The sequence below is a fragment of the Neolamprologus brichardi genome, chromosome 11, assembly GCF_056152115.1.
Source record: "Neolamprologus brichardi isolate AB-2024 chromosome 11, ASM5615211v1, whole genome shotgun sequence".
NCBI lineage: Eukaryota > Metazoa > Chordata > Actinopteri > Cichliformes > Cichlidae > Neolamprologus > Neolamprologus brichardi.
In genome coordinates, this window is record NC_142114.1 from 12,188,386 (window position 1) to 12,211,582 (window position 23,197).

The 23,197-nt window shown below is 38.2% G+C and overlaps 2 protein-coding genes and 1 long non-coding RNA gene across 3 annotated transcripts; 1 reads left to right on the top strand and 2 right to left on the bottom strand.

Annotated features, from left to right (window-relative positions):
* Window positions 1-7,603: 7,603 nt before the first annotated feature.
* LOC148100502 (uncharacterized) lies at window positions 7,604-9,560 on the bottom strand. Its single transcript, XM_087847747.1, has one exon. It carries the CDS (start codon window positions 9,440-9,442, stop codon window positions 8,000-8,002), a length of 1,443 nt encoding a protein of 480 aa, XP_087703873.1. The 5' UTR covers window positions 9,443-9,560; the 3' UTR covers window positions 7,604-7,999.
* Window positions 9,561-13,844: 4,284 nt separating this feature from the next.
* Window positions 13,845-23,106, bottom strand: LOC102783111 (chemerin-like receptor 1). The gene is made up of 2 exons (XM_087847748.1): window positions 23,085-23,106; window positions 13,845-14,914 (listed from the first exon to the last, which is right to left on the bottom strand). Exon 2 carries the CDS (start codon window positions 14,898-14,900, stop codon window positions 13,845-13,847), a length of 1,056 nt encoding a protein of 351 aa, XP_087703874.1. The 5' UTR covers window positions 14,901-14,914; window positions 23,085-23,106.
* On the top strand, window positions 21,633-22,613 carry LOC102794800 (uncharacterized). Its single transcript, XR_436927.3, has 3 exons — window positions 21,633-21,802; window positions 21,947-22,112; window positions 22,265-22,613. It is a non-coding gene; the product is annotated as an uncharacterized LOC102794800 (long non-coding RNA).
* Window positions 23,107-23,197: the final 91 nt, after the last annotated feature.

The following is a 23,197-nucleotide window of genomic DNA, read 5'->3' on the forward strand; positions in this document are numbered from 1 at the left end:
TTAAATAAAAAAACAACAACAACCAGTTTTTGTCATGAATAGTAAAATGTCGCAATATAAACCTTTGACATACTTTCTGTCTTCCATTGTGAATAACATATGGCTTTATGAGACGTGCAGGTTGTTATGTTTTTTTTTTTTGCAGGTTTGAGGTTGCAGGTCTAGATTCCAGTAAAGAATGTGATGAAGAAGCAAACAGCTGTGATGATGGCGAATTTATGAGATAAACTAAACAATCTGAATCTGCAAAGTTATCATAAATTAATATCTCTAGAAAATTAAAACCGCCGCCCAAGCATACAGATCACTAATAATTATAGCTCACTAATGATTATTTACTTTCCTTGACCGCAAGTAAAGACATGTTGATTCATAGAGTTCATGGGATTTTACAATTCATGAGAGGGACGGAAAAATTAGAATATAAACAAGCATGCTGATCCACACAGGTGTGCACACAGGTGTTCACAGATACAAACTACACCTTTCTTGGCTGCTACCTCAAAGCACATTGTGCGCTGTCAATCTTGCGTACTGCACAATAACATGCAATATTTAGTATCTACTGTTATCTACTGTTAACTAGTTTATTGTGATGGTGTTGTATTTATTATGTTTCTTTTTTATTTGTTTTCTCTTCTGTTTTTTCTTATCTCCATACAGGTGATCCAGGTGTTTTGTTTGTTTTTCTTTTTTTTATTCCCCCCTTTCTCACATCTCTTCTCTCCCTCTCATTCTTTCATTCTTTCTCCCTCTCCTATCACCTAGTCATGTCTGTCCCGTCTGTAACAACCGAAAATCAAATCAAATAAATGCATAATTATAATAAAGGTCAATCAAATGGACCAATGTGGCAAGGCCATGATGATCCAATTGGTAAAGTAAATCCGCTTGGCATCTTTCTTAGCCTTCAGACAACAATTCTGATGGCTAAAGATCCAAAAGGGATAGGCAAAAAAAAGGAAAAAAAAGAATATAAACACTTGTGTGCCGATCCTAATAGTGGTAACATATCTCACAGATGTCACTGTGACTTTCAATTTGGAAATAAACATGAAAAAGGAACACCAAAGGTTTCAGGAAATAACAGTTTTGAAACATGGGGTAGCATGATAGTTAACACTGTTGCCTCACAGCAAGAGAGTCCTGTTTTCAGATCGACTGTGTGACCGAGGCCCTTTCTGTGTGGAGTTGAACCATGAGAAGTTGGTATTCATAAAACTATTAGAAACAAAAATAAAACAATGCAGTTGTTTGTTTTCATTTTTAAAAATGTGTTTTTAATAAAAATGGAAGTGTAACTGCCTGTCCTTTGACTTGAATGTGTACTCAAAGTGGCATTTGTTATGTTTATCATAATAACTGTCGCTGCCTGGAGTTGGGTGAGAAAGTTCAGTCCAATAATCACCGTGTAGCTGCTGAGCAAATGTACTTTATTGAATGTAAAACTAAATTATGATTTCCATCAAATAAGAATTAAATAAAGAAACAAAATACCCATTTCTTATCCACTAGGTCTTACAGAGTTCAACCAAAACCAAAACTATATCATGAACTACCACAGTTACTCAATACATGTGGCTTCTTGCTCCATGTTGTTTTGCATGTCTGTATTTATGTGTGTGTACAAGTTAGTTTAGCCTGTATGAATTCCTTTCTCATAGTCACATGGATATGTAACTTTTTTTTCCCACTTGTTTACTTTACGAAGAACTTTGAACTCTCAGGTTTTGATTAATCCCCTATTCAACAAGTTTCCAGTCCGATTTATGTGCAAACTAGATAATAGGTGTTTTGTTATATATGTTTGAAATTACTATTGTAAGTAGTTATATATTTCTTGCCTTATCTATTTACACATGAGACACTATTAGAAACACATTTCAGTGAAGTTTCTTTTTAACATTATTACGAACGTACACTGCAATTAAAGCTGATAAACTCCTTATTAGAAAGTATTTAACTCCTTGGTGTGAAGGGGGGTGTTGAAGGTAGACTGGTACACCCTGACACTAACACAGAGCATAACCAAGGAGCGGCTGCCTTAGGAATGTGTGGGGGTTATGGGAGGATGGTGTTCCTGTATTTGTGATACCGCAGCAAGGTACAGACACTTTAAGGCTGACCCCACCCTAGAGGAAAACATGTAGAGTTAAAACCTATCCATAACAACTGCAGAACTAGGGTGGACTTTTCTCATACAGAACAAGACCCCTGACTGGAGGACAGGTACGATTGCCATGCGGAAAGGCCACAAGGAGGACTAACCAGGGAGGGCTAAAGTTTAAACCATGGCCTCTCTCCATTGATAGCCAATCACAAGTATTTTCTGTTTTGAATATATTATTTTAGTTACGAAATGTACAGGACTTCTGGGTGTGCACACTGCTTGACACTGAGAAGTCCACAGTCCTGGGGTATCGAAAAACATGGCAAATTTGTTTATTTCACAGCTAGTTGCTAGTCAATACAATATGCTGCCAGATCCCAGAATACACGTGTATGTTACAGTCACAACATTTCTTTAACAGTCTCAGCATTTTTCCTTCCTTGTTTCTATGGGTATTTCTCCAAAACATGCATTAATCATAATTGTTGATTCTCTGGTATATTTAATACTACTACTACTACTACTAATAATAATAATAAATCATTCTTGAGAATTCTGCATTGCTAGCAATGCAATGGATCATTATTTCACAGGGGAGTATTATCAAGATGTGACAATAGCAAAAGTGGCCAGTAGGTGTCACTGTCAAGCTTGGTTTCAGATTGTTTTGAAACTTTTGCACAACGGCTTTGAATGTGTCATTTGTTTTCACAAAGCCTTGCTTTGCTCATTACTGGCAAACACTGACATTGCTCCAAGAACAGGTGCATGATCCCTTACAGATAAGTGGGGAGCAGTGTTGGTCAAGTTACTTGAAAAAAGTAATCAGTAACTAATTACTGATTACTTCCCCCAAAAGTAATCCCGTTACTTTACTGATTACTTATTTTCATAAGTAATTAGTTACTTAGTTACTTTTTAAAAACTTGATTTACAACCTGAATAGGTAATAAAGCAATAGATCTTTCAGCCCAATTCTACTTACTGCCTAATCCATCATATAAAATGTAATCAAATGGAAAAGTCTCTTTTTAAAATTTGTTTTATTAGTTTTAATCTTTTAACTTTATGCATCAAGCAAAAATTAAATTATATGCAACATTCTCTGACTGGAAGAAATTTGTTTAACATTTAAACCTATTTTCTGCACATTCCAGCACATCAAATAATTTTTTTGTGTGTTTACACTCACTCTTTCAAATAGATGCAAGTAAAACACAGCAGAAAATAAATAAAATCAAAGACTAGCGGTTATGTTGCTCTATTTTCACCTGTATAGCAGGAGTGGGGTAGGCGTAGGTTTGCCATGGTGTAGGTGTGTTGTAGCGGTCAGTGGAAGAATTCGCGAGTTTGTCTGTGAATTTCCCATTACGTGGTAGCGTACTCGGTGCTTGCTCGGAAGTTAAGGGGTTTTTTCTCTGTAAAAAGACGTTTTCTTCCCACGCAGTGAACAGCGGACGCTAATGTTTTTGTCACTTTTTATGGAATCAAACCCAAAATAAGGTCAGTACTTCCACGCTTTAAACGCTGCACGGTCATATTCTCTCCCGCATTTGATATATTATCTATTCTTGATTTGCACACAGCTGTTGCCACGAACGTCGCACTCGCTTACGTCATTGTCATGAGACACTCACAAAAGAATCACGGTTTTAGTAACGCAGTAATGCAGCGTGCTTACGGGAAAGTAACGGCAATCTAATTACCTTTTTTGCAAAAGTAATCCCTTACTTGTTACTTGAAAAAAGTAATCGGAATGCGTTACTGTAATGGGCAGTAACGCGTTAATCTCTGGTGGGGACCCAGGACAGGAATCCAGGACACACACACACACACACACACACACACACACACACACACACACACACACACACACACACATATATGCAGTGACATGTAAAACAATAACATACAGTAAATGCAATGACAATGATCTCAAACACACTGACATTGCAGTAAAAGCATACCTGTGTTTTTTGATGCAAATATATGGTCACAAATATAATTTGTTTTATCAGTTAGTTGGTGAATAGGTCTTCCTTACTTTAGTATTGAAAATAATTTTACATGGGTTTATGGAAATGTAATTGTTCAGCTTTGCCACAAGGGGGAACTAAAGCTGGGTATGGTAGGCTGCTGACCTACCATTCCCTGACAACAGATGAGAAAGAGCCTGCAGACAGAATTATCTAATCCAAATGCAATTCTAAAGATTGAAAACCTTTGTATGTGTATCTTAAGATATATAGAAAAGGATTCAAAGCAAACTGATCAGAGTGTTATTACTCGGAAACTTTTTTGTAAAGGACTCTGTGAGATAACGCAGTTATTTTGTATATTTATAGACAGAAAACAAAGTAACCACGTGGATTAACAGTGTGATTTGATGTTGTGGTTTTTGTTACGAGAAAATTGTGGAGAAAAAGATAAAAGAATGTGTACATGAGCATAAAGGATAAATATGAAAATTCTGTTTAACAAAATGAAATAAAGGAAGCAGAACTCACATCTCCCGTATCTACCTTTTGTATATAAATCAGAGCCACCTGAAGGCTTGCTACAGTTTTCCTCTTTAGACTGCTGCCCTTTAACACTGAAGCATTTATATAAAACAGCTCCCTCTGCTGGTATATGTAATGTGTTTTCTGTGATTTTTATGATTTCTCATCAAATGAGTTGTAGAAATGGCTGTTACGTTCCCCTAAAAGGGTCCAGGCGATTAGGGAAAGTAACAAAAAGTGTCCGGGTAAAAGGAGGCAGAGAGGCAAAATGATTAAATTAAAGAGTTTTATTAAAGTTTCTATTATTAACTGAACTAAAAGAGATGAACAAGCCACTATCACCAATTTAAGAAACAAAACAAAACTCAAGCGTCGGTCAGTAAACTGAAAAGTAAGTCAGAAAAGGGTTAGTAACCAAACACACTACTCTCCACCAAGCAGGAGCAAACAATCACAAGATTCAGCTCACTAGCTGCAACCACCAAACACTCACACAGCTCACTAGGTAAAACCCCTCACATGGCACTCTGGCACCAGACCTCACTCACCTTTCTCTGCCCTTAAATACCTTTAATTGCTGATGTGAGTCAGCTGTACAAAAGAAAAAGGTGGCACCTAAGGAAGGAGAGATGGTAGGACATGCTCACATAGGCAACTTCAGGAGGAGGCCTATTGAAATTCCTCTTGAAAAATTTATATTAGGAATAGGATTTTGTTTAGTTGACTCATGTAGTGATTAAGATGTGAGCTGTAGCTCTGTATCCATATATATCTATATCCATCTATGGGCAAAAGTAGTTTATTAATGTGTGACAAACAATACTACCAATGAAGCACCACTCTCATGTTTCGCAGGTGGGACGCAGATAGACTCAAAGGCAGGCTGACATAGACCAAATAAAAGAGTCCAGGGAAACAAAGTCCATTCTGTGAAACAGCAAAGTAACCAGCAAGTTCCCAATAAAGGAGTAAGGGGGGTGGGGGGACAAGGAAGACCGCTGGAAAGAAAATGCAGTTATATGCCAACAGTAAGGGGATAATCGGTGGGGGGTGGGGGGCTGAACTGATTACCAGAAGGCACAAAGACTATCAAAATGAAACAGGAAGAAGACAAGAAACACAGAGACAACACAGAGTTCTGAAATTAGGAAGGTGGAAGGTGAAAATAGGAGAGACAGGATAAACTTACAATTAATGAACAAACTTTGGACTAGAGATGGACCTATCCAATATTACGTATCGGTATCGGTCCGATACTGACCTAAATTACTGGATCGGATATCGGAGAGAAATAAAAAAATTAATCCGATCCATTAAATATCACAAAAGCACCTCAGAAAACTTATGACATGGCGTAACTCAGCTCATAACCTTAGCACGTCGGAGCTGTGGCGTGAGAGACCTGTCGGTGGTGTGGTTGAGCATTTGAAGCCTCGCTACCAAACCGGCATTTCATCTCCGAGGAAGTTATCCCATGAGAGAAGTAGTGATGGGTCGGTCGCAAACGAAATGGCTCTTAGAGCCGGTACTTTGACGTGAACGACGCGAGCCGGCTCCTTATCACGAGCCCTGTTTTGTTTTTTTTTCTTTCTCTCATCCTCTCTCTCGCACTTTTTTTCCACTTCACTCAGCATGCGAGCCTTGTGCTTTACGCTGGGAAGAGGGGGGAGGGGCGGTAGTTACACAGTAGCACAGGAACAGAGCAGGAGGGAGAGAAAGAGAGCCAGGGACAACAACTTCACATTAGAAAGGTATAGTAATCATCCACTGTACTCAAGCGCTTGAATTCAACCTAAAAGCTGTGCTGTCATACAGAACCAAGTACCCTCCGTGGAAACTATAGCTAATGTCACAACTGGATCTGATGAGACAGCTATGATTTCTGGACTCGAAGTAAATAATCCTGAATCAATTTATACAACATCAGTTTGTTTGTTTTGCTTTCATAACAAATAGTTTGAGCCTTTAAAAAAAAGAAAATAAAGTATCATCAAGAGAAAGACAATAAGCTGCCTAGTTTGTTCGAAATACACCGCAGTATAATATTATATCACATTTTTTATCTCTAGTTTTTCGTGTCCAGTTATTTACAAATGAATACTGTGTAATGCTTGTGTAAGTGAAAACCTGTCCGTCTACCTTGATCAGATTTTTACTGCACTACAAACTTCTAGTATGATTAAAAAGAACAAAGAAAACACAATGAATATAAACAGAATATAATGCTTTTCACTTAAAAGTAAATACTGCCCAGAGAGTAAACTACTGTGGTGGAGTGCTTCTGGTTTACGATATAATTTACACGTAAGCCTTGAATTCCAGTTTATGAAATGGCTCTTGGTGATCATGCAAATACCTCTCTGCCCTGTCCTCACTTTCTTATATCTTTGTTCCATGAAGTTGGGACATATTAATGATATTTTTTCCTGTAAAATTCAGTAACTCTTCCTTTTGCTAACAGTTCCAATGTGTGTCAAAGTGTACATGTCCTTCTCAAAAAACTATGATTTTGTGATAAAGTTCATTATTTTCTGTAATGTACTGATAAACATTAGACTTTCATATATTTTAGATTCATTACACACAACTAAAGTAGTTCAAGCCTTTCATTGTTTTTATATTGATGATTTTAGCATACAGCTCATGAAAACCCAAAATTCTTATCTCAAAAATTAACCATATCATGAAAAGGTTCTCTAAACAAGCTATTAACCTAATCATCTGAATCAACGAATTAACTCGAAACACCTGCAATCATAGAATGATTAGAATATTGAAAAAAACAAATGCCTGAATCCTAAATTGTGGATATCCTATTGTTGTGGTCTAAAATGTAACACTAAATGTGATTAAAACACTAAAAATCTGGACTCCTGGGCTCAACGACTGCAAGGATCACCAGCCCGAGGAAAACACAAAATACACATGACCCCGTGACAAAGACAATTCATTCTTGAATGAAGACATTGATCTGACTTTTTAAAATTTTGCCAATTGTGTTTATTATTAATTTGGGAAATAGAAAGGGGTGTGTGTGTGTGTGTGTGTGTGTGTGTGTGTGTGGGGGGGGGGGGGGGGGGGGGGTTGTAAAGAAGAAGGGAAAGAAAAGGGATAGAAAGAAGGAAAGAGATAGAGGAGAGAAAACCCCAACAATCCCCTCTGAGCAAGCACTAGGTGCGACAGTGGATAGGAAAAACTCCCTATAAAGGAAGAAACCTATGACAGAACCAGGCTCTAGAGGGGGCAGTCAACTGTCGGGACTGGTTGGGGGGTAAGGGTGAAAAGAGAGAGAGAGAGGGGGGGGGGAGAGATGGGACAGGTGTTAGGAGGTAAAGAGAGACAGGGGAGGGAGAGGTGTCAGGAGAGAAAGGGAGAGGAGAGGTGAAAATTAAGATGGGACAGAGGTGGAGGAAGACGAGGTGACATCAGCAGTAGAAAAAGTAGAAAAAGAAGAAAAAGCAGGAGTGTTCTTCCTCCAGAAGAAGCGGAATCTTTTTTTCTTCTTTTCCATCAGCTTTTCCACGAGCACTTTTTTCTCTAGGATGAGGGTTCTCAGCTGATCGATTGTCTCTGCATTCTCCTTCTCAAGTCTCTTACATGTTTTCTCCACTTCTTCTAATTTGGCTTGTTTGTCTTCAAGCCTTTCTTTCATTTCTTTAGATGTTGCCTCCTGCGTTAGCTTTGCCTCGTGCAGCTCTGTATGACTCTGTTGTAATTTGTTGTGCGTGTCTTCCAACTGTTGACTGCTCCTCTCGATTTCTTGAAGTGTACACTGCAGGTCTTCGTTTGTTTTCTCCAGTTGTTGCTTTAGCACCTGCATCTCAGTGTTTTTGCACTTCAAGTTGTCTGAAAGTTCCTCGAGTTCTGTGTTTTTTCTCAGCATGTCATTGAGCTTACTCTGCATCTCTGAGCATTGGTTTTGCAGCTTTTCCTTTTCCTCTTCCAGTTCAGTTGTTTTGTAGTTCAGTTTGTTATAAAGTTCTTGCAGGTTTTGTTTTTTCCTCTCAAAGTCCTGGAGAATTTCTTTGTCTTCTTTCTGCTTTATTTGCTGTTGTTCTTGGTCTTGAAGCAGCTCTTGATATTTGTGCAGTGTTTCATCAAGCTTTACCTGCAGCGCTCCGTGTTGTTCCTGCACACCTTGCATGTCTCTCTGGTTAATGTCCAGTTTTTCTTTCTCTTCAAGAATTTCTTTATTCTTTTGCAGAGCTTCATCAAGCATTACTTGCAAGCCTTCGTTGTGTTTCTCGATGTTCTGAAGCTTGCAATCCAGATGTTTCTGTTTCATGTCTTGCTGTTCTTTCTCTTGAAGGAAATCTTTATTTCTCTGCAGTGCTTTATCAAGCTTTATTTTCAGCGCTGTGTATTTTTCCTGCACGTCTTCAAGCTTGCAGTCCATCTGTTTCTGTTTAATTTCTTGTTGCTTTTGTTCTTGAAGCAACTCATTATTTTTGTTCAGTGTTTTATCAAGCTTTACCTGAAGCGCTTTGTATTTTTCCTCCATGCCTTGGAGTTTGCACTGCTTCATGTCCTGTTGATCTTTTTCTTGGAGGAGCTCTTTATTTTTTTGCAGAGCTTCATTAAGCTTGATTTGCAAGCCTTTGTTGTGTTTCTCCACGTCCTGAAGCTTGAAATCCATTTCCTTCTGTTTTATCTCCTCTAGCCTTTTTTCTTGAAGAAAGTCTTCCTTTGTGTGCGGTCTTTCATCAAGCTTTACCTGCAGCGCTCTGTATTTCTCCTCCATGTCTTGGAGTTGGCACTGCAAGTCTCTCTGGTTTATTTTCAGGTGTTCGTTCTCTTCAAGGATTTCTTTATTTTTTTTTCTCTGAGACATGTTTGAATCTGTAAACTGTCACTCTCAAAAGGATCCAAATGTTTTAAAAGATTTCTCTGGCGAATGTTTGAATGCTACGAACATAAATGCTGCGAATAACGGACTAAAAGTGGTTGTGTCTCACCCCTGTTTGAGGGTTTTTTAGGATCAAAGGATCAAAGGACAAAGTGGTCATAAGATTCTAAACGTGTCATAGTTGCCAACAGATGGTGGCAGTTGTTTTGCATTTGAAAATAAACACTGGGCTGATTTCAACACCATTACAAGAAGTGTTGTTAATCATTCTTTTTAAATCATAATCAGGTTACCACAAATTGTTTTTTAATTTAGTAGAACTCAAAATGTTTGTCAGTGGGTAAACAATTCATAATGCACCTTCAGGAACATCAAGTTATTCTTAGTACTGCATACTTGCAATGAATAAGTTGTCCTAACAGTCATCTTAAGTAAACTTTACTCAATTTTTTGGAGGTAACGAGTTTGCATAGTTTTTTTGAGTTCTGGGAACTAATTAGATTTTACAGTGCAGTAGTTTGAACATTTATAATAACATTTCTGCACACTGGAACAAACCTGTGTCCTTTTCTAGAACTGTTGCTAACACTTATGAGATGAAAATGAATCTTCCATTGTGAAGATAGAGAGTGACAAATGTTACTTTTCTTTTTTTCTTTATATCTAAACTTTAAAAACAAAAAACTGTTGAAATTACCCGGACTGCCTCAGCCCAGGTGATGTAACATTAGCAGACAGAGGGTTTGATGTTGCAGAATCTTTGGAGCTGTACCATGCTGAACTGAAGAGCCCAGCTTTCACCAAAAGGAAGAACTAACTGGTGTTATGTGTCAAATTAACTGACATGTTAGCTGGTGGAGTACCCACTGCATTATATATATATATATGTATATATATATATATATATCATCTCTTTTTTATAATAAATAATCAAAAACTTTATTTAAACTAAGATTTTAAAAATATGTGCAGTGATCGATGTGCTCTCAGGCATGTGCTTCAATCCACACACAAATACAAAACGACCTGACCACACGTACAACTGTTTCACAAACTCTATAAAGCATTCACACTCCAATGGATGCATCAGAAAGCAACTTGGGATTACAATCTTGTCCAAGGATATTTTGCCTGCAGACTGGAGCAGCCAGGGATCAAACCAGAAAACTTTCTGATCAAAAGCTGACTTGTCCTAAATCCTGAACGGCAGACACCCCATTTTAGCCAGCCAAGATTAAATGGCACATTCTTTAATTACAGAGTTAGGGATTGTTACATGGAACTCAAAAGAAATGTTGAACCCATCTCGTGTCCTGTGTCTTCTAAAGCTGTCTGTACTTTTACAGACAAAAGTTCATCAGCAAACCGTTTGCAGGCCTCTAATTATCAGGCTGTACTCAAGCGCTTGAATTCAACCTAAAAGCTGTGCTGTCATACAGAACCAAGTACCCTCCGCGGAAACTATAGCTAATGTCACAACTGGATCTGATGAGACAGCTATGATTTCTGGACTCGAAGTAAATAATCCTGAATCAATTTATACAACATCAGTTTGTTTGTTTTGCTTTCATAACAAATAGTTTGAGCCATAAAAAAAAGAAAAGAAAGTATCATCAAGAGAAAGACAATAAGCTGCCTAGTTTGTTCAAAATACACCGCAGTATAATATTATATCACATTTTTTTATCTCTAGTTTTTCGTGTCCAGTTATTTACAAATGAATACTGTGTAATGCTTGTGTAAGTGAAAACCTGTCCGTCTACCTTGATCAGATTTTTACTGCACTACAAACTTCTAGTATGATTAAAAAGAACAAAGAAAACACAATGAATATAAACAGAATATAATGCTTTTCACTTAAAAGTAAATACTGCCCAGAGAGTAAACTACTGTGGTGGAATGCTTCTGGTTTACGATATAATTTACACGTGAGCCTTGAATTCCAGTTTATGAAATGGCTCTTGGTGATCATGCAAATACCTCTCTGCCCTGTCCTCACTTTCTTATATCTTTGTTCCATGAAGTTGGGACATATTAATGATATTTTTTCCTGTAAAATTCAGTAACTCTTCCTTTTGCTAACAGTTCCAATGTGTGTCAAAGTGTACAGGTCCTTCTCAAAAAACTATGATTTTGTGATAAAGTTCATTATTTTCTGTAATGTACTGATAAACATTAGACTTTCATATATTTTAGATTCATTACACACAACTAAAGTAGTTCAAGCCTTTCATTGTTTTTATATTGATGATTTTAGCATACAGCTCATGAAAACCCACCCTCTCTTTCCGCTTCACTCCGCATGCGAGCCTTGTGCTTTGCGCTAGGAAGAGGGAGGAGTTGCGGTAGTTACACTTGCAGTATCACAGGAACAGAGCAGGAGGAAAAGAGAGAGAAAGAGAGTCAGGGGCAACAGCATCACATTAGAAAGGTATAGTAATCATCCACAACTATTTTTTTTAGTTGCGGATGATAAAGGATTCAGAAAGTTTATTCATGTAGGCCCATATGACAGAGAATATGCATCTTCTTTTTGTTTTCATATTTCAATTTATATTTAATTGTGTTGTGGTTTGCAGTGTTTTGTGTTGTTTCACTTTAAATTTTTCGAAAAGAAAAACCTGAAAATTTAAATAGTTAAAAGTTGAAATGTGAATAGTTGATTTTTGTATTATATGATTTATTTATTACTTATTATTTTATGTGGAGTGAACAAAAGACAACAGAAGTGCTCCAGGATGCTAGGGGCAGTGTTAAACTTTTTGGAGTTTGTACGTGTTTTGTCTCTAGGGGCCACCACATATATTTATATATATAAACATATATAAATAAAACCACTTTTTTTTTACATTAGTAATTCCTTTTGTGCATAATTTTATATTATTGTTAATAATAAATTAATTAAAGCAACAAAACAACCTGAAGAGCCGGTTCGGAGCCAAAAGAGCCGGCTCTTTTTAGTGAGCCGAGCCGAAAGTGCCGGTTCTCTAAAAAGAGCCGGAAATCCCATCACTAGAGAGAAGTAAAGCAAGTGTTTACGTTCATCTCTGAATGTTTCTAAAGCATTCTCACGTTAAGCTTAACAATCGATATATGGGGGGGGGGGGTTCACCATGAAAAATGAAGGGACTGAGACAATCTCATTTAAAATATCTAGCTTTTAATAAATAATTATCTGAATCTTTCACCCAAAGTTTTAATCTCTTGTAAAATGTATAGAAGTCCATTACTGTATATAGCAACTATTAAGTCTAATATACTCTAGTAAGCTATAGTACCAGACTTTGGGACAGTACTATCTTTGCAGTCTGCAGTTCTGTTGAAGAAAGATGTTGAATCTATTTAATTATTGTGGAAAAATAATTGATTTCTGTGAATTTTCTTTTACACGTGCATTAAATTAAAGTTGATTACATCGATTAACGCATCACAAAGTGGAGGGTGGGGGGTGGTTCCCTATTTTTTTTTGGTGTCAATCCTATTAGTTAGGTTGCTTAATATTTCTGCTAAGTACTGTTTAAAATACCAGAATAGGGAGGATCGTGTAGGTTACGTTTATTAGATTGATCAGTATTGCTGAACTATAAAATAGTTTTTGCATACAGACATAACAGAATAGCTTTAGTGGTTTTTTTTTACTTGAGTATGAACTTATACAAAATGCAGCAAGATATTTTATTGATTAAAAAATACACTATATCGGATTCATATAGGTATCGGCAGATATCCAAATTTATAATATCGGTATTGGTATCGGACACAAAAAAGTGGTATCGTGCCATCTCTACTTTGGACACAGAGAAAACTAGGTTCTAAAATAAGTAAAACTAAGAAAACATAAACACAAAACTGAGACAACCAGAAAGAAAACAATCCATTTCCACAATTTGTAAATAAAAGTACAAAACCCAAAATAAATAAACACAAATACAAAAATTATTGCGAAAATAAAAACTTGGGCAAAAGATACAGGGACTGAGACAATTGCAGGTAGTATAGATGGATATATTAAGTTGCTCCTGTTTGTCACTTTTTATGTGTTTCTCACTTGTTTTTGGTACATATGGAGAATACTGTGCATAATAGGCATTGCATTATTTTGTTTTTTGATTACGAATGTTAAGAAGGTACACTAAAATATTTTAGCATTCCAAGGTGTTTCAAATGCCCCCTTACACTTGCTGTACAATATCACAGTAATAATATATAATATAGTTAAAAAAGAGAATGCTTTTGATCAACATTCCTAAAATTAATATTATTAAATCATAAGAGATTAACTCTATAATTTGAGAGGATCCGATCCATGCATTTAAAGAAAAGGTTATTTGTTAGACACAGTTAAAGTCACTATGTACAGTACAATGTTGTCATCTCTTTAATCGCATTACAACTGTGTGTCAGACTCTGACTTCTTATTGTTCTGAGTGGTTGCATTTGTATAGATATAAGAGCGAGGAACTTCTTCCTGGAAGGCAGTCTCCAAGATGTTGTGGATAGATTTGTGGACTTGATTCTTAAAATCCTGGCCCATGAACACATACAGCAGTGGATTCAGGCAGCTGTTGAGACAAGCCAAACAGTAGGCGAGAGGGATCCCGATAGCCAGGACAAACTCTAATGTTCCACTTATAGTAGCAGATTTGTGTTTCTCAAGTTGAATTAGACCCATAATGTAAATGGGAGCCCAGCACAGAAAGAAAGTAATGATTATGGCAGTGATGATCTTAAAAGTGTGACTTGATTTCCTTGCCAGAGTGCAGCTTCTTCTCAGACGATGGATTATGATGGCATTACAGCAGACGATGACAGAGAAGGGGATTGCAAATCCCACGAGAAAGCGGGTGACTAATACCAGCTGAATGAAAGATGATGATTTTAAGTCATCATGAAGAGCAAACTTGTTGAAGCAGATAATTTTGGCTTTAGTGTCATTCATTTCCTTTGTTTCCATAAAGAAAAACCATTGAATGCTGAATATCAGATTCACCAACCAAATACACAGACTCACATAGGATGCCTTGCGTACATTTCGGTGGTTGTGAGCCCAGACCGGCCACACCACAGAAACACATCTGTCCACACTGATCACCACCAGAATGTAGACACTAACAATTAAGTTTAGAAAGAGTAAAGTGGTGTTTAACTTGCACATGACTTGGCCAAAAGGCCAATGAGACTGTAACAGGTATGTAACTGTAATGGGAAGAAATGCACAAAAGAAGAAGTCAGCCACAGCAAGGTTGAGAAACCAAACTGCATTAACAGTTTTCTTAATGCAGTTCACCCAGATAACCACTCCATTCCCGAGCACACCAAGGACAAAGACCACGGAGAGAAAAATGGCACACATAATGTTGAGAGAATGTCTCAACTCAGCATACTGGTAAACAGGTGCAGTGGTTGTGTTGAATTGATGAAAAGATCTAGTGGTCATCTCCATCACTGCCTTGGGACCTGTAGTGGTATCACACAAAAAAAAAGAAAAGATAAATGCATTACGTAAAATTCATCTTTCATTTTTTGTTTCTTTTACAACTAATTGCATTATGAATATTTAGTCATTTTTTTCAATTGGTACTTAATGTCTAGTTAGTTGTAAATAAATCTTAAACACTAACTACTTCAATTAAACACTGACTGCATTTAGCAGTGAAGGGTCACTTGTAAGTCAGATCCCACATAGCAGACAGGTCTGGCCCGGATCTGGTCTCAAGCCGGCACTGCTGGCTGACTTCTGGCATGGTAAGTGGTATGTCATCCATATATGGGCCAGGCCTGGGGTAGATGGCACTGTTTATGTGATGGCATGGGACATCTGGCCCAATTGTGGTTTGGTTTATGTGATTGATTGATTGATTGGTCATTTATTTCAACATCTGAACAATATACAGGTACATTTAGAAAAGAAAATAAGAGAGAAAAAAAAATACTATACAAAATACATACAAAAACCCCGTTCTGATTATGTGGCCCAGGCTCATAGAAAACAGGTCTTCCCTGGGTCTGGCATCAAGCTGGCACTTCTGACCGACTGGCGTCATGGCAGGGTGTATGTCAACCAGATGTTGGCCAGGCAATAATGTCACTATTTATGTTCCTATTTTCCTATTTTATTTAGAAGACCCAAATGCCATGTGTGACAAAGTGGCTAGGAGAGAAGTCATTTACTTGGTAGCAAACGTATCAAATGCAGGTTTGAAAGGTTTGTGAGAGTACACTTTATCCAAAACCTAGTGAGGGTTTACTCGTGTCTACCACTGGGTTGCTGTAGCTCAGGAGGTAGAGCAGGTCACCTACTTATCGGAATATGCCGTATATTCTGCACCACATCACTGTGCGTTCATCATTTGTTTGAAGCCAGCTCACCTCCTGCAACCACTTTTCCGAGAATACGCACTTCTTTTGCAGTTCGGACTCCTTCTGACATTTCTTTGGAGGTGGAGGAACACCAATGTAATTGCTTAAAGGAGCTTGCTTGTTTGACATCTTTAAGAGTTCTAAACAAATTTTGCGGTATGTGGGCCATGTGTAAACACATTGTGTGGGCCATACCTATTTTGCTATGTGGGATAGCTCAGATGTAATCAAGACTATGAAAGCGGCACAGAAAAAAAATGTAGTTAGCTTTTGTTGTATAGATTATTTCTTGATAGAAGACCATGAACAGTGACAAATTCCTTTACAGATTTTGAAAATGAATTAGTTCTAGACTTCAGTAGTAATGAGTAGGGATGGGTAACGGTATCCAGAATCAGAATCAGAATCGTGTTTATTGGCCAAGTATATGTGCAGACACATACAAGGAATTTGGTTCCGGTAGATGGTGGCTCTCAAGCACAGCAATGTAAATCACACACACACACACGCACACACACACACGCACACACACACACGCACACACACACGCACACACACACGCACACACACACGCACACACACACGCACACACACACACACACACACACACACACACACACACACACACACACACACACACACACACACGTCTATATATACATTACACATGCATACACATACATACACAAAGCTGTGTAAGCCAACTATAAATAACCAAACTAAACTTATATATATAAAATACAGAAATGAAATGAGGTGGAATGAATACAGAATGTACATAAGGTGCAGTTGCAGTCTGGCAGTGGGAGCAGTGTGACAGGTCAACTGTTTAGAAGGGTGATGGCGAGGGGAAAGATGTCGGGTGGTCCTGGTCTGCAGGCTTCTGTACCGTCTGCCAGGGGGCAGCAGATCAAAAAGTATATGTCCAGGGTGTGAGGGGTCTGTGATAATTCTCCCTGCCCATTTCCTGGTTCTTGAGAGGTACAGATCCTGGATGGAGGGCAGGGGGGTGCCAATGATCGTTTCTGCTGCCCGTACAGTCCTCTGCAGTCTGCTCCTGTCCTGTTTAGTGGCTGCACCATATCAGACTGTGATGGAGGAGCACAGGACAGACTCAATGACCGCAGTGTAGAACTGGATTAGCAGCTCCTGTGGAAGACTGTACTTCCCCAGTTGTCTCAGGAAGTACATCCTCTGCTGGGTCTTTTTGAGGATGGAGTTGATGTTGGTCTCCCACTTCAGGTCCAGGGAGATGGTGGTACCCAGGAACTTGAAGACCTTCACAGGCGACACAGGGCTGTCTGATATGGTAAAGGGGGGCAGAGTTGAGGGATGTCTCCTGAAGTCCACTGTCATATCTACAGTTTTAAGAGTGTTCAGCTCCAGATTGTGCTGACTGCACCAGAGTACCAGCAACTCAACTTCCTGCCGGTATGCAGACTCATGACTATCCTGAATGAGGCCAATGACAGTGGTGTCATCTGCAAACTTTAGGAGTTTAACAGCCGAGTTCTTGGAGGTGCAGTCATTAGTGTAGAGGGAGAACAGTAGTGGTGAGAGGACACATCCTTGAGGGGCACCAATACTGAGGGACCAAGTTTAAGAGGTGATCTCCCCCAGCCTCACTTGTTGATTTCTATCTGTCAGGAAGCTGGTGATCCACTGACAGGTAGCTGGTGACACGCTGAGCTGGGAGAGTTTGGAGGAGAGAAGTTCAGGCACGATGGTGTTAAAAGCCGAACTAAAGTCCACAAACAGGACCCTGGCATAAGTTCCCGGGCGGTCGAGGTGTTGCAGGATGTAATGCAGCCCCATGTTCACTGCATCATCCACTGACCTGTTTGCCCGGTAGGCAAACTGCAGAGGGTCCAGCTGGTGGCCTGTAATGTCCTTCAGATTGGCTAACACCAGTCGTTTGAAGGATTTCATGACCACAGACATCAAGGCGACAGGTCTATAGTCATTCAGTCCTGTGATGGTGGGTTTCTTGGGAACAGGGATGATGGTGGAGCGTTTGAAGCAGGAGGGAACTTCACACAGCTCCAGGGATCTGTTGAAGATGCGAGTAAAGATGGGAGCCAGCTGTTCAGCACAGGTTTTGAGGCAGGAGGGTGAGACACCGTCTGGTCCGGGGGCTTTCCTGGGCTTCTGTTTCTGAAATAGTTGGCTCACATCCTCTGTGTGTATTCTGAGTTTCAGGGAGGAGGAAAGGGGGGTGAGAGGTGTGATGGAGGTCGTTGAGTCTAGATTGGAGAGGGTGGTGGTGGTCATTGAGTCTGGATTGGGGAGGGTGAGGGTGAAGGGGGTAGAGGTGGGAGGTGTGTTGGGGGTCAATGTCTGACGCAATGTCTCTGGGGAGGGCAATAGCCACATTACTTTGTGTGGTGGCTATCGCGGAGCTTCCACAGTTTCAGTAACATTAGCAAGTGGTGGAGGCCAGCAGGTGGATGAGGGAAAGGGGAGGCAGCAGGAACAGGTACCCGAGGCGGCCGCCGGTCCGAGTGTCAGGTGAACTGAACTTCAGGTAAGAAGTTATGACCTGCAGTCTATCTGGGTCAGATATGAACCAAGTTTAGGTGGAGTTTATTTTCGTTGTGCTGACTTTTTCGTACTGCGTACTAGCTTGCATGACTGGGTTTCTATAGGTGGGTGGGTGCTATGATGTTCCTAAAAGTGAACTTTATTTTGTTCATAAGGTTAATTATTAGAGTTGCCAACCATCCCGTAAAAAACGGAATCAATCCGTATTCAGAGAAAAAATTACGCGTTTCGTATTGAGGTGAAAAGGAACACAGTTTGTCCAGGACTTCAGCTACAATGAAAAACAGACAAAGCTGGAGTTATTCTGTGTCTTTGCTGCACAGCTGCCTCTTATTCTCTTATTCTCTCCCCCTCCCTCTCCCGTTTCTACTTCAATCATGAAACTGATCAATGATCAGCTGATCGGCTTTTGTCTCTTGTTTGTTTATCGCCCACTTTACACCAGAAAGAAGAAACCAGCGGAGGTCGCGTTAAACAACAACAGCACGTTTAAGCTTGATCAGCTGTTGTTAGAATTTATTTAATATTACTTTCTAGTATCAGCTGATGTTTGCTGGAGCCACAGCTGTAAAAGCTGCTGGTCATGATGTCGGTTTGGATATCTGGTGAGAGGGAAACGTGAAGATGAAACCAGGAGATGTCCTTACTGAATCATCAGAGCTGAACAGGTGATGGAGAAACAGGTTTACCTTTTGGGTGACATTAATGAGTTGAAGGGAAGTTATGAACTGTTTCTAAGAGACAAATAACACCAGGATCCTTTTCTAAGCAGCTGACAGCTGGTAACTGTGCAGGGGCGGGTCTAGCAAAGTGTTGCCAGGGGGGGCAGGTAGGGCATTAACAGGGAGAGGGGGGCACAAAGAAGTACTTTTCTTTCTTATTCTCATTTAAAATATCTAGCTTTTAATAAATAATTATTTTATTGAATTCTTTAATCTGAATCTGACAACAAACGATTGATAGATTGATACATATCATCAGAACAGTGTACATCACTGTCACAACAGCATTTGTTTTCATTCAAAGGCTTTATGATTTTTCCTATAATGGTGGGCCGGTCCGTCAAAGCGCCTGGGCCGATTTTTTGTCCCAGTCCAGTCCTGTATGCAGCTCATCTGCAGTCTGGTGTTACCTACATCTTCCTATTCAGAAGGAAGAATCTCCAAGTTCTGAGTACAATCGAAAGCACCACGACTGCAGTTTTTGTGTTGGATGTAAAAAGCGCACATGACGCTGTGACGTAGGCTAGAATCATGTCTGCGATCAACGATGGTCCAGGGGTGAGATTTCTCTCGTGGAAATATGCAAATTATCTTTTCCTTTCTATTGGTAGGTGGCACAGTGCACTTGTGGCAAATAAGCAAGCTAGAAGACTGGCACTCTCGCTGGGTATCCAGCTATGGAAGCAACACATTAACAAGAGAATTCTGAGTAAAACCAAAGTTACTTTCCCTAGTAACTAGTTACTTTGAAAGTAACGAGTAACTTGAAGTAACTGAGTTACTTTTGATAGAAGTAACTAGTAATGTAACTAAGTTACTAATTTAAAGTAACTTACCCAACACTGTATATCATATTTGTATATTTGCTGATTATATGTTATATCAAGGAAGACTGATTTTTAAATGATTACATGCCATTAAAGGAGGTAGTGTTGTTTTTGTGTGACATGTATACACACTGGTATAACATATTTAATGGTGTCACTATGTTGAGTATGTTGAGTTGAGTATTATGACCAAAAAGCTCAAGTTGTGTTTGACCTATATAGACAGGTTAACTGTTGTCTACATTTATATCATATGTTACACTACTTATGCATGAACACCTGCTGATGCACAGCTGTTGTTTTGCAGACTGATAATTCATATAAAGAGGTAGTTTAGATAGTTTTATGTTTGGTTTTAATAGGTTCATGTTTCTAAAAAGAGGACATTTATTATTATTATTATTATTATTATTATTATTATTATTATTATTATTATTATTATTATTATTATTATTATTATCATCATCATCATCATCATCATTATTATTAACATATACGAAATAAAACATTGAGTCCATCAAAATTAAGGGACATGACTGGAATAAAAACTGAATGAAAACTGAAAATGACTAATGACGCTATCAGTCTGTGAGAGGTGTCGGAAAAGGAGGTCATGGACATTTTGTATTTCTTTGTCTGCCATGATGTATCACTCATGAAGCAGCATCTATAACTTTGTCAGTTTTGTTGCTTTGTGTTGACTGACAACCATGAGAAGTCAGCACTCAGTTAGCTAAAAGAATTAAGAATCACAGGGTGACTTTTTATTTGATTTCAATAAGTCAAAAACCTTGTTGCCTATCCATTATGTCTGACAGAGTGAAACCAAAATAAAAAGAGGATAATGAAGAAACTCTGGCACTCAATAGATGTATGTCACTGCTTGGACCATATTATAGAAGTTGGTGTGTGTATGTGTTCATTTATATTTGCATGCAGGTTGGTTTATCTAAATTACTATACTGCTGGTCACATATATTTCATTTGTGAAGACTTCAAACTCTTTGACTCAGAGGGTTTTAAATTCGATATGCAGTAAATAGCTGTTTTTATACAAAAAATAGTAATTTGCTAATTTCACCAAATTTTACATTATTACAATACACTGGTCCTTAACAATCATAGTTACACACAAGAAGGCTTATTTCACCAACCTGACCACTGAGTCTACCGCTCATGTCACTAAATGTAACAATTAGTGGGTCATTTGCTTTGATCAGTGTTGTTAATTTAGTCATTCTCTTGTATTTAATCTATTTAAATGTGTTTGTTTTCTCTTTTAATGAGAATTGCATTGGAATTATGTTAAAACTCACCATCTTCACAAAAGCGGTGCTCTTTCTTAAAGAAAACAGTGTAGCTTATATACTTAACCTAGGTTAAGTATATAAGTATATATACCCACAACAACTTACTTAACAGGGGTTTGTTGGTTTTATATTGTATAAAAATAGAATACACATGGTTTGCTGCTGTTTCTCTTATTATTTATTATACACAATGACCAACAGGAAAAAACAGCCTAACATGCCAAAACATTAGGCAGTTTTTTCCTGTAATTGATCATAATTTTCATTACATAATAAATAATAAGAGAAATAGCAGCAAACCGTGTGGATTCTATTTTTGTACAGTGTGAGGCCTGCTATCCAGCATTCTTGTGGAAACCTTATTTGTAAGGGTGAGCACATTGTCTTATTGGACTCTTGTCTGTTTTTAGGGAATAATTTCATGTCTGCAAGCCGCTGGATGATCAGTTTGGAGGGCAAGGTATTTTATGAGCCTGAGCAGATGCATGACTTTGCCAGCACCCTTGCTGTCTTCTTTGCGTCATACTACGTTTTCAACCTTGAGTATCAGGAGTCAGCGTCCATCACACTGGAGATGATACAGAGGTAAATACTTTACACCATTAAAGCTTACACCATTTAAGAATGAAATATATGTGATAGCTTGACTACAGTTGCAGAAACATATAGGTGATTGCTGTAATGTATGTTTTAATTTTGAAATTAAAGCAGCCTTTTTTCCGTTAAAAGGTTCTTTGTGAGGATCAATCCAGACATGGGAACAAAATGCCCTGCAAAACTTGGTACAAGCCGCAAGACAGGTCGTGTCGTAAAGAGGAAGGTTACAAGCATCAGCCCTCGGATCACCACCTTCCTCCAGCGGCTCTCTGAGTTTGAATGGAGGACTTCCAACTAGGTAAGAATACAGAGATGATAATATTTTTTACATAGCTGATAATTATATACATACTGTACACACATCCATACAACAGTATGAATGATCTCAGACAGATGTGAACAAGTGAATAACCTGAGCAAACATGAATATTGATGATGTGTCTTTGACAGGTGGTGATAAAGACTACGCTGAACCCGACCATCCTGGTAACGGAAATCTAAATCCCATGTCACATTCTATTTCCTGGGACCCACTGATAATTATTACATTTTGTAAATGATTTTTGTTTTACAATTGTAATAGTTTATTTAATGTTCATGCTGGTGGGTTTGTCCTGTTTTTAGTGGAATGAAAAACTGTTTTCCTTAAAAAAATCAGACACAGAAAGGTGAAGGACTGTGTAGTTTTCGTGTTCATGCTTCTATTTATTTTGGTTATTGACATTGTTTTTATTCAGTTGAAAAATGTTTTTCTTGTTAAAGAAAAATTATCAACAATAAATGTTGGTTTAATTCACTATTCTGAGACTACTTTATTGAATTATATTGTTTTTTGTAAATGTTCTTATATTGAATATGAATGTTAATATTATTTTATATGCTGTAAAACACAATTACAGTCTACACAAATTATACTGTACACAATTACAGTGTTATACCATAAACCACATTTGCAGTACAGTGATACTATAAAACTTAATCACGGTAAGTCTTTCTAACTGTAAACCACGTTTACAGTAAAGCTGCATTACCACAAACAACATTTACAGTAAAGCTGTTATACTGTAATATATGTTTGCAGTAAAGTGGTTGAACTGTAAAACATCACAACAGTAAAGATACTGTAGATCAGTAATTACAGTAACTTACTGGCAATAGTGTTGCCAGTAAGTTAATGTAAAAATACAATAAAATGTCTAACAGTGCTTAACAAATTAGTTGAGTTCATTATTGCCAATTTTACAGCAGCAAAATAATAAATATTATTTACCTTTAGTAAAGCTCTGTTGTTGGTTGTTGATGAATCCACTCCAGAAGAGTCACTGATCAAACTGTGACACATTAATATAAAGGAGGTATGTTCAACCCATTCTGAGAAAAAAA

Coding starts and splice junctions, on each gene's coding strand:
- LOC148100502 (XM_087847747.1), bottom strand. CDS start 9,442: ATGTCTCAGAGAAAAAAAAATAAAGAAATCCTTGAAGAGAACGAACAC.
- LOC102783111 (XM_087847748.1), bottom strand. CDS start 14,900: ATGGAGATGACCACTAGATCTTTTCATCAATTCAACACAACCACTGCA.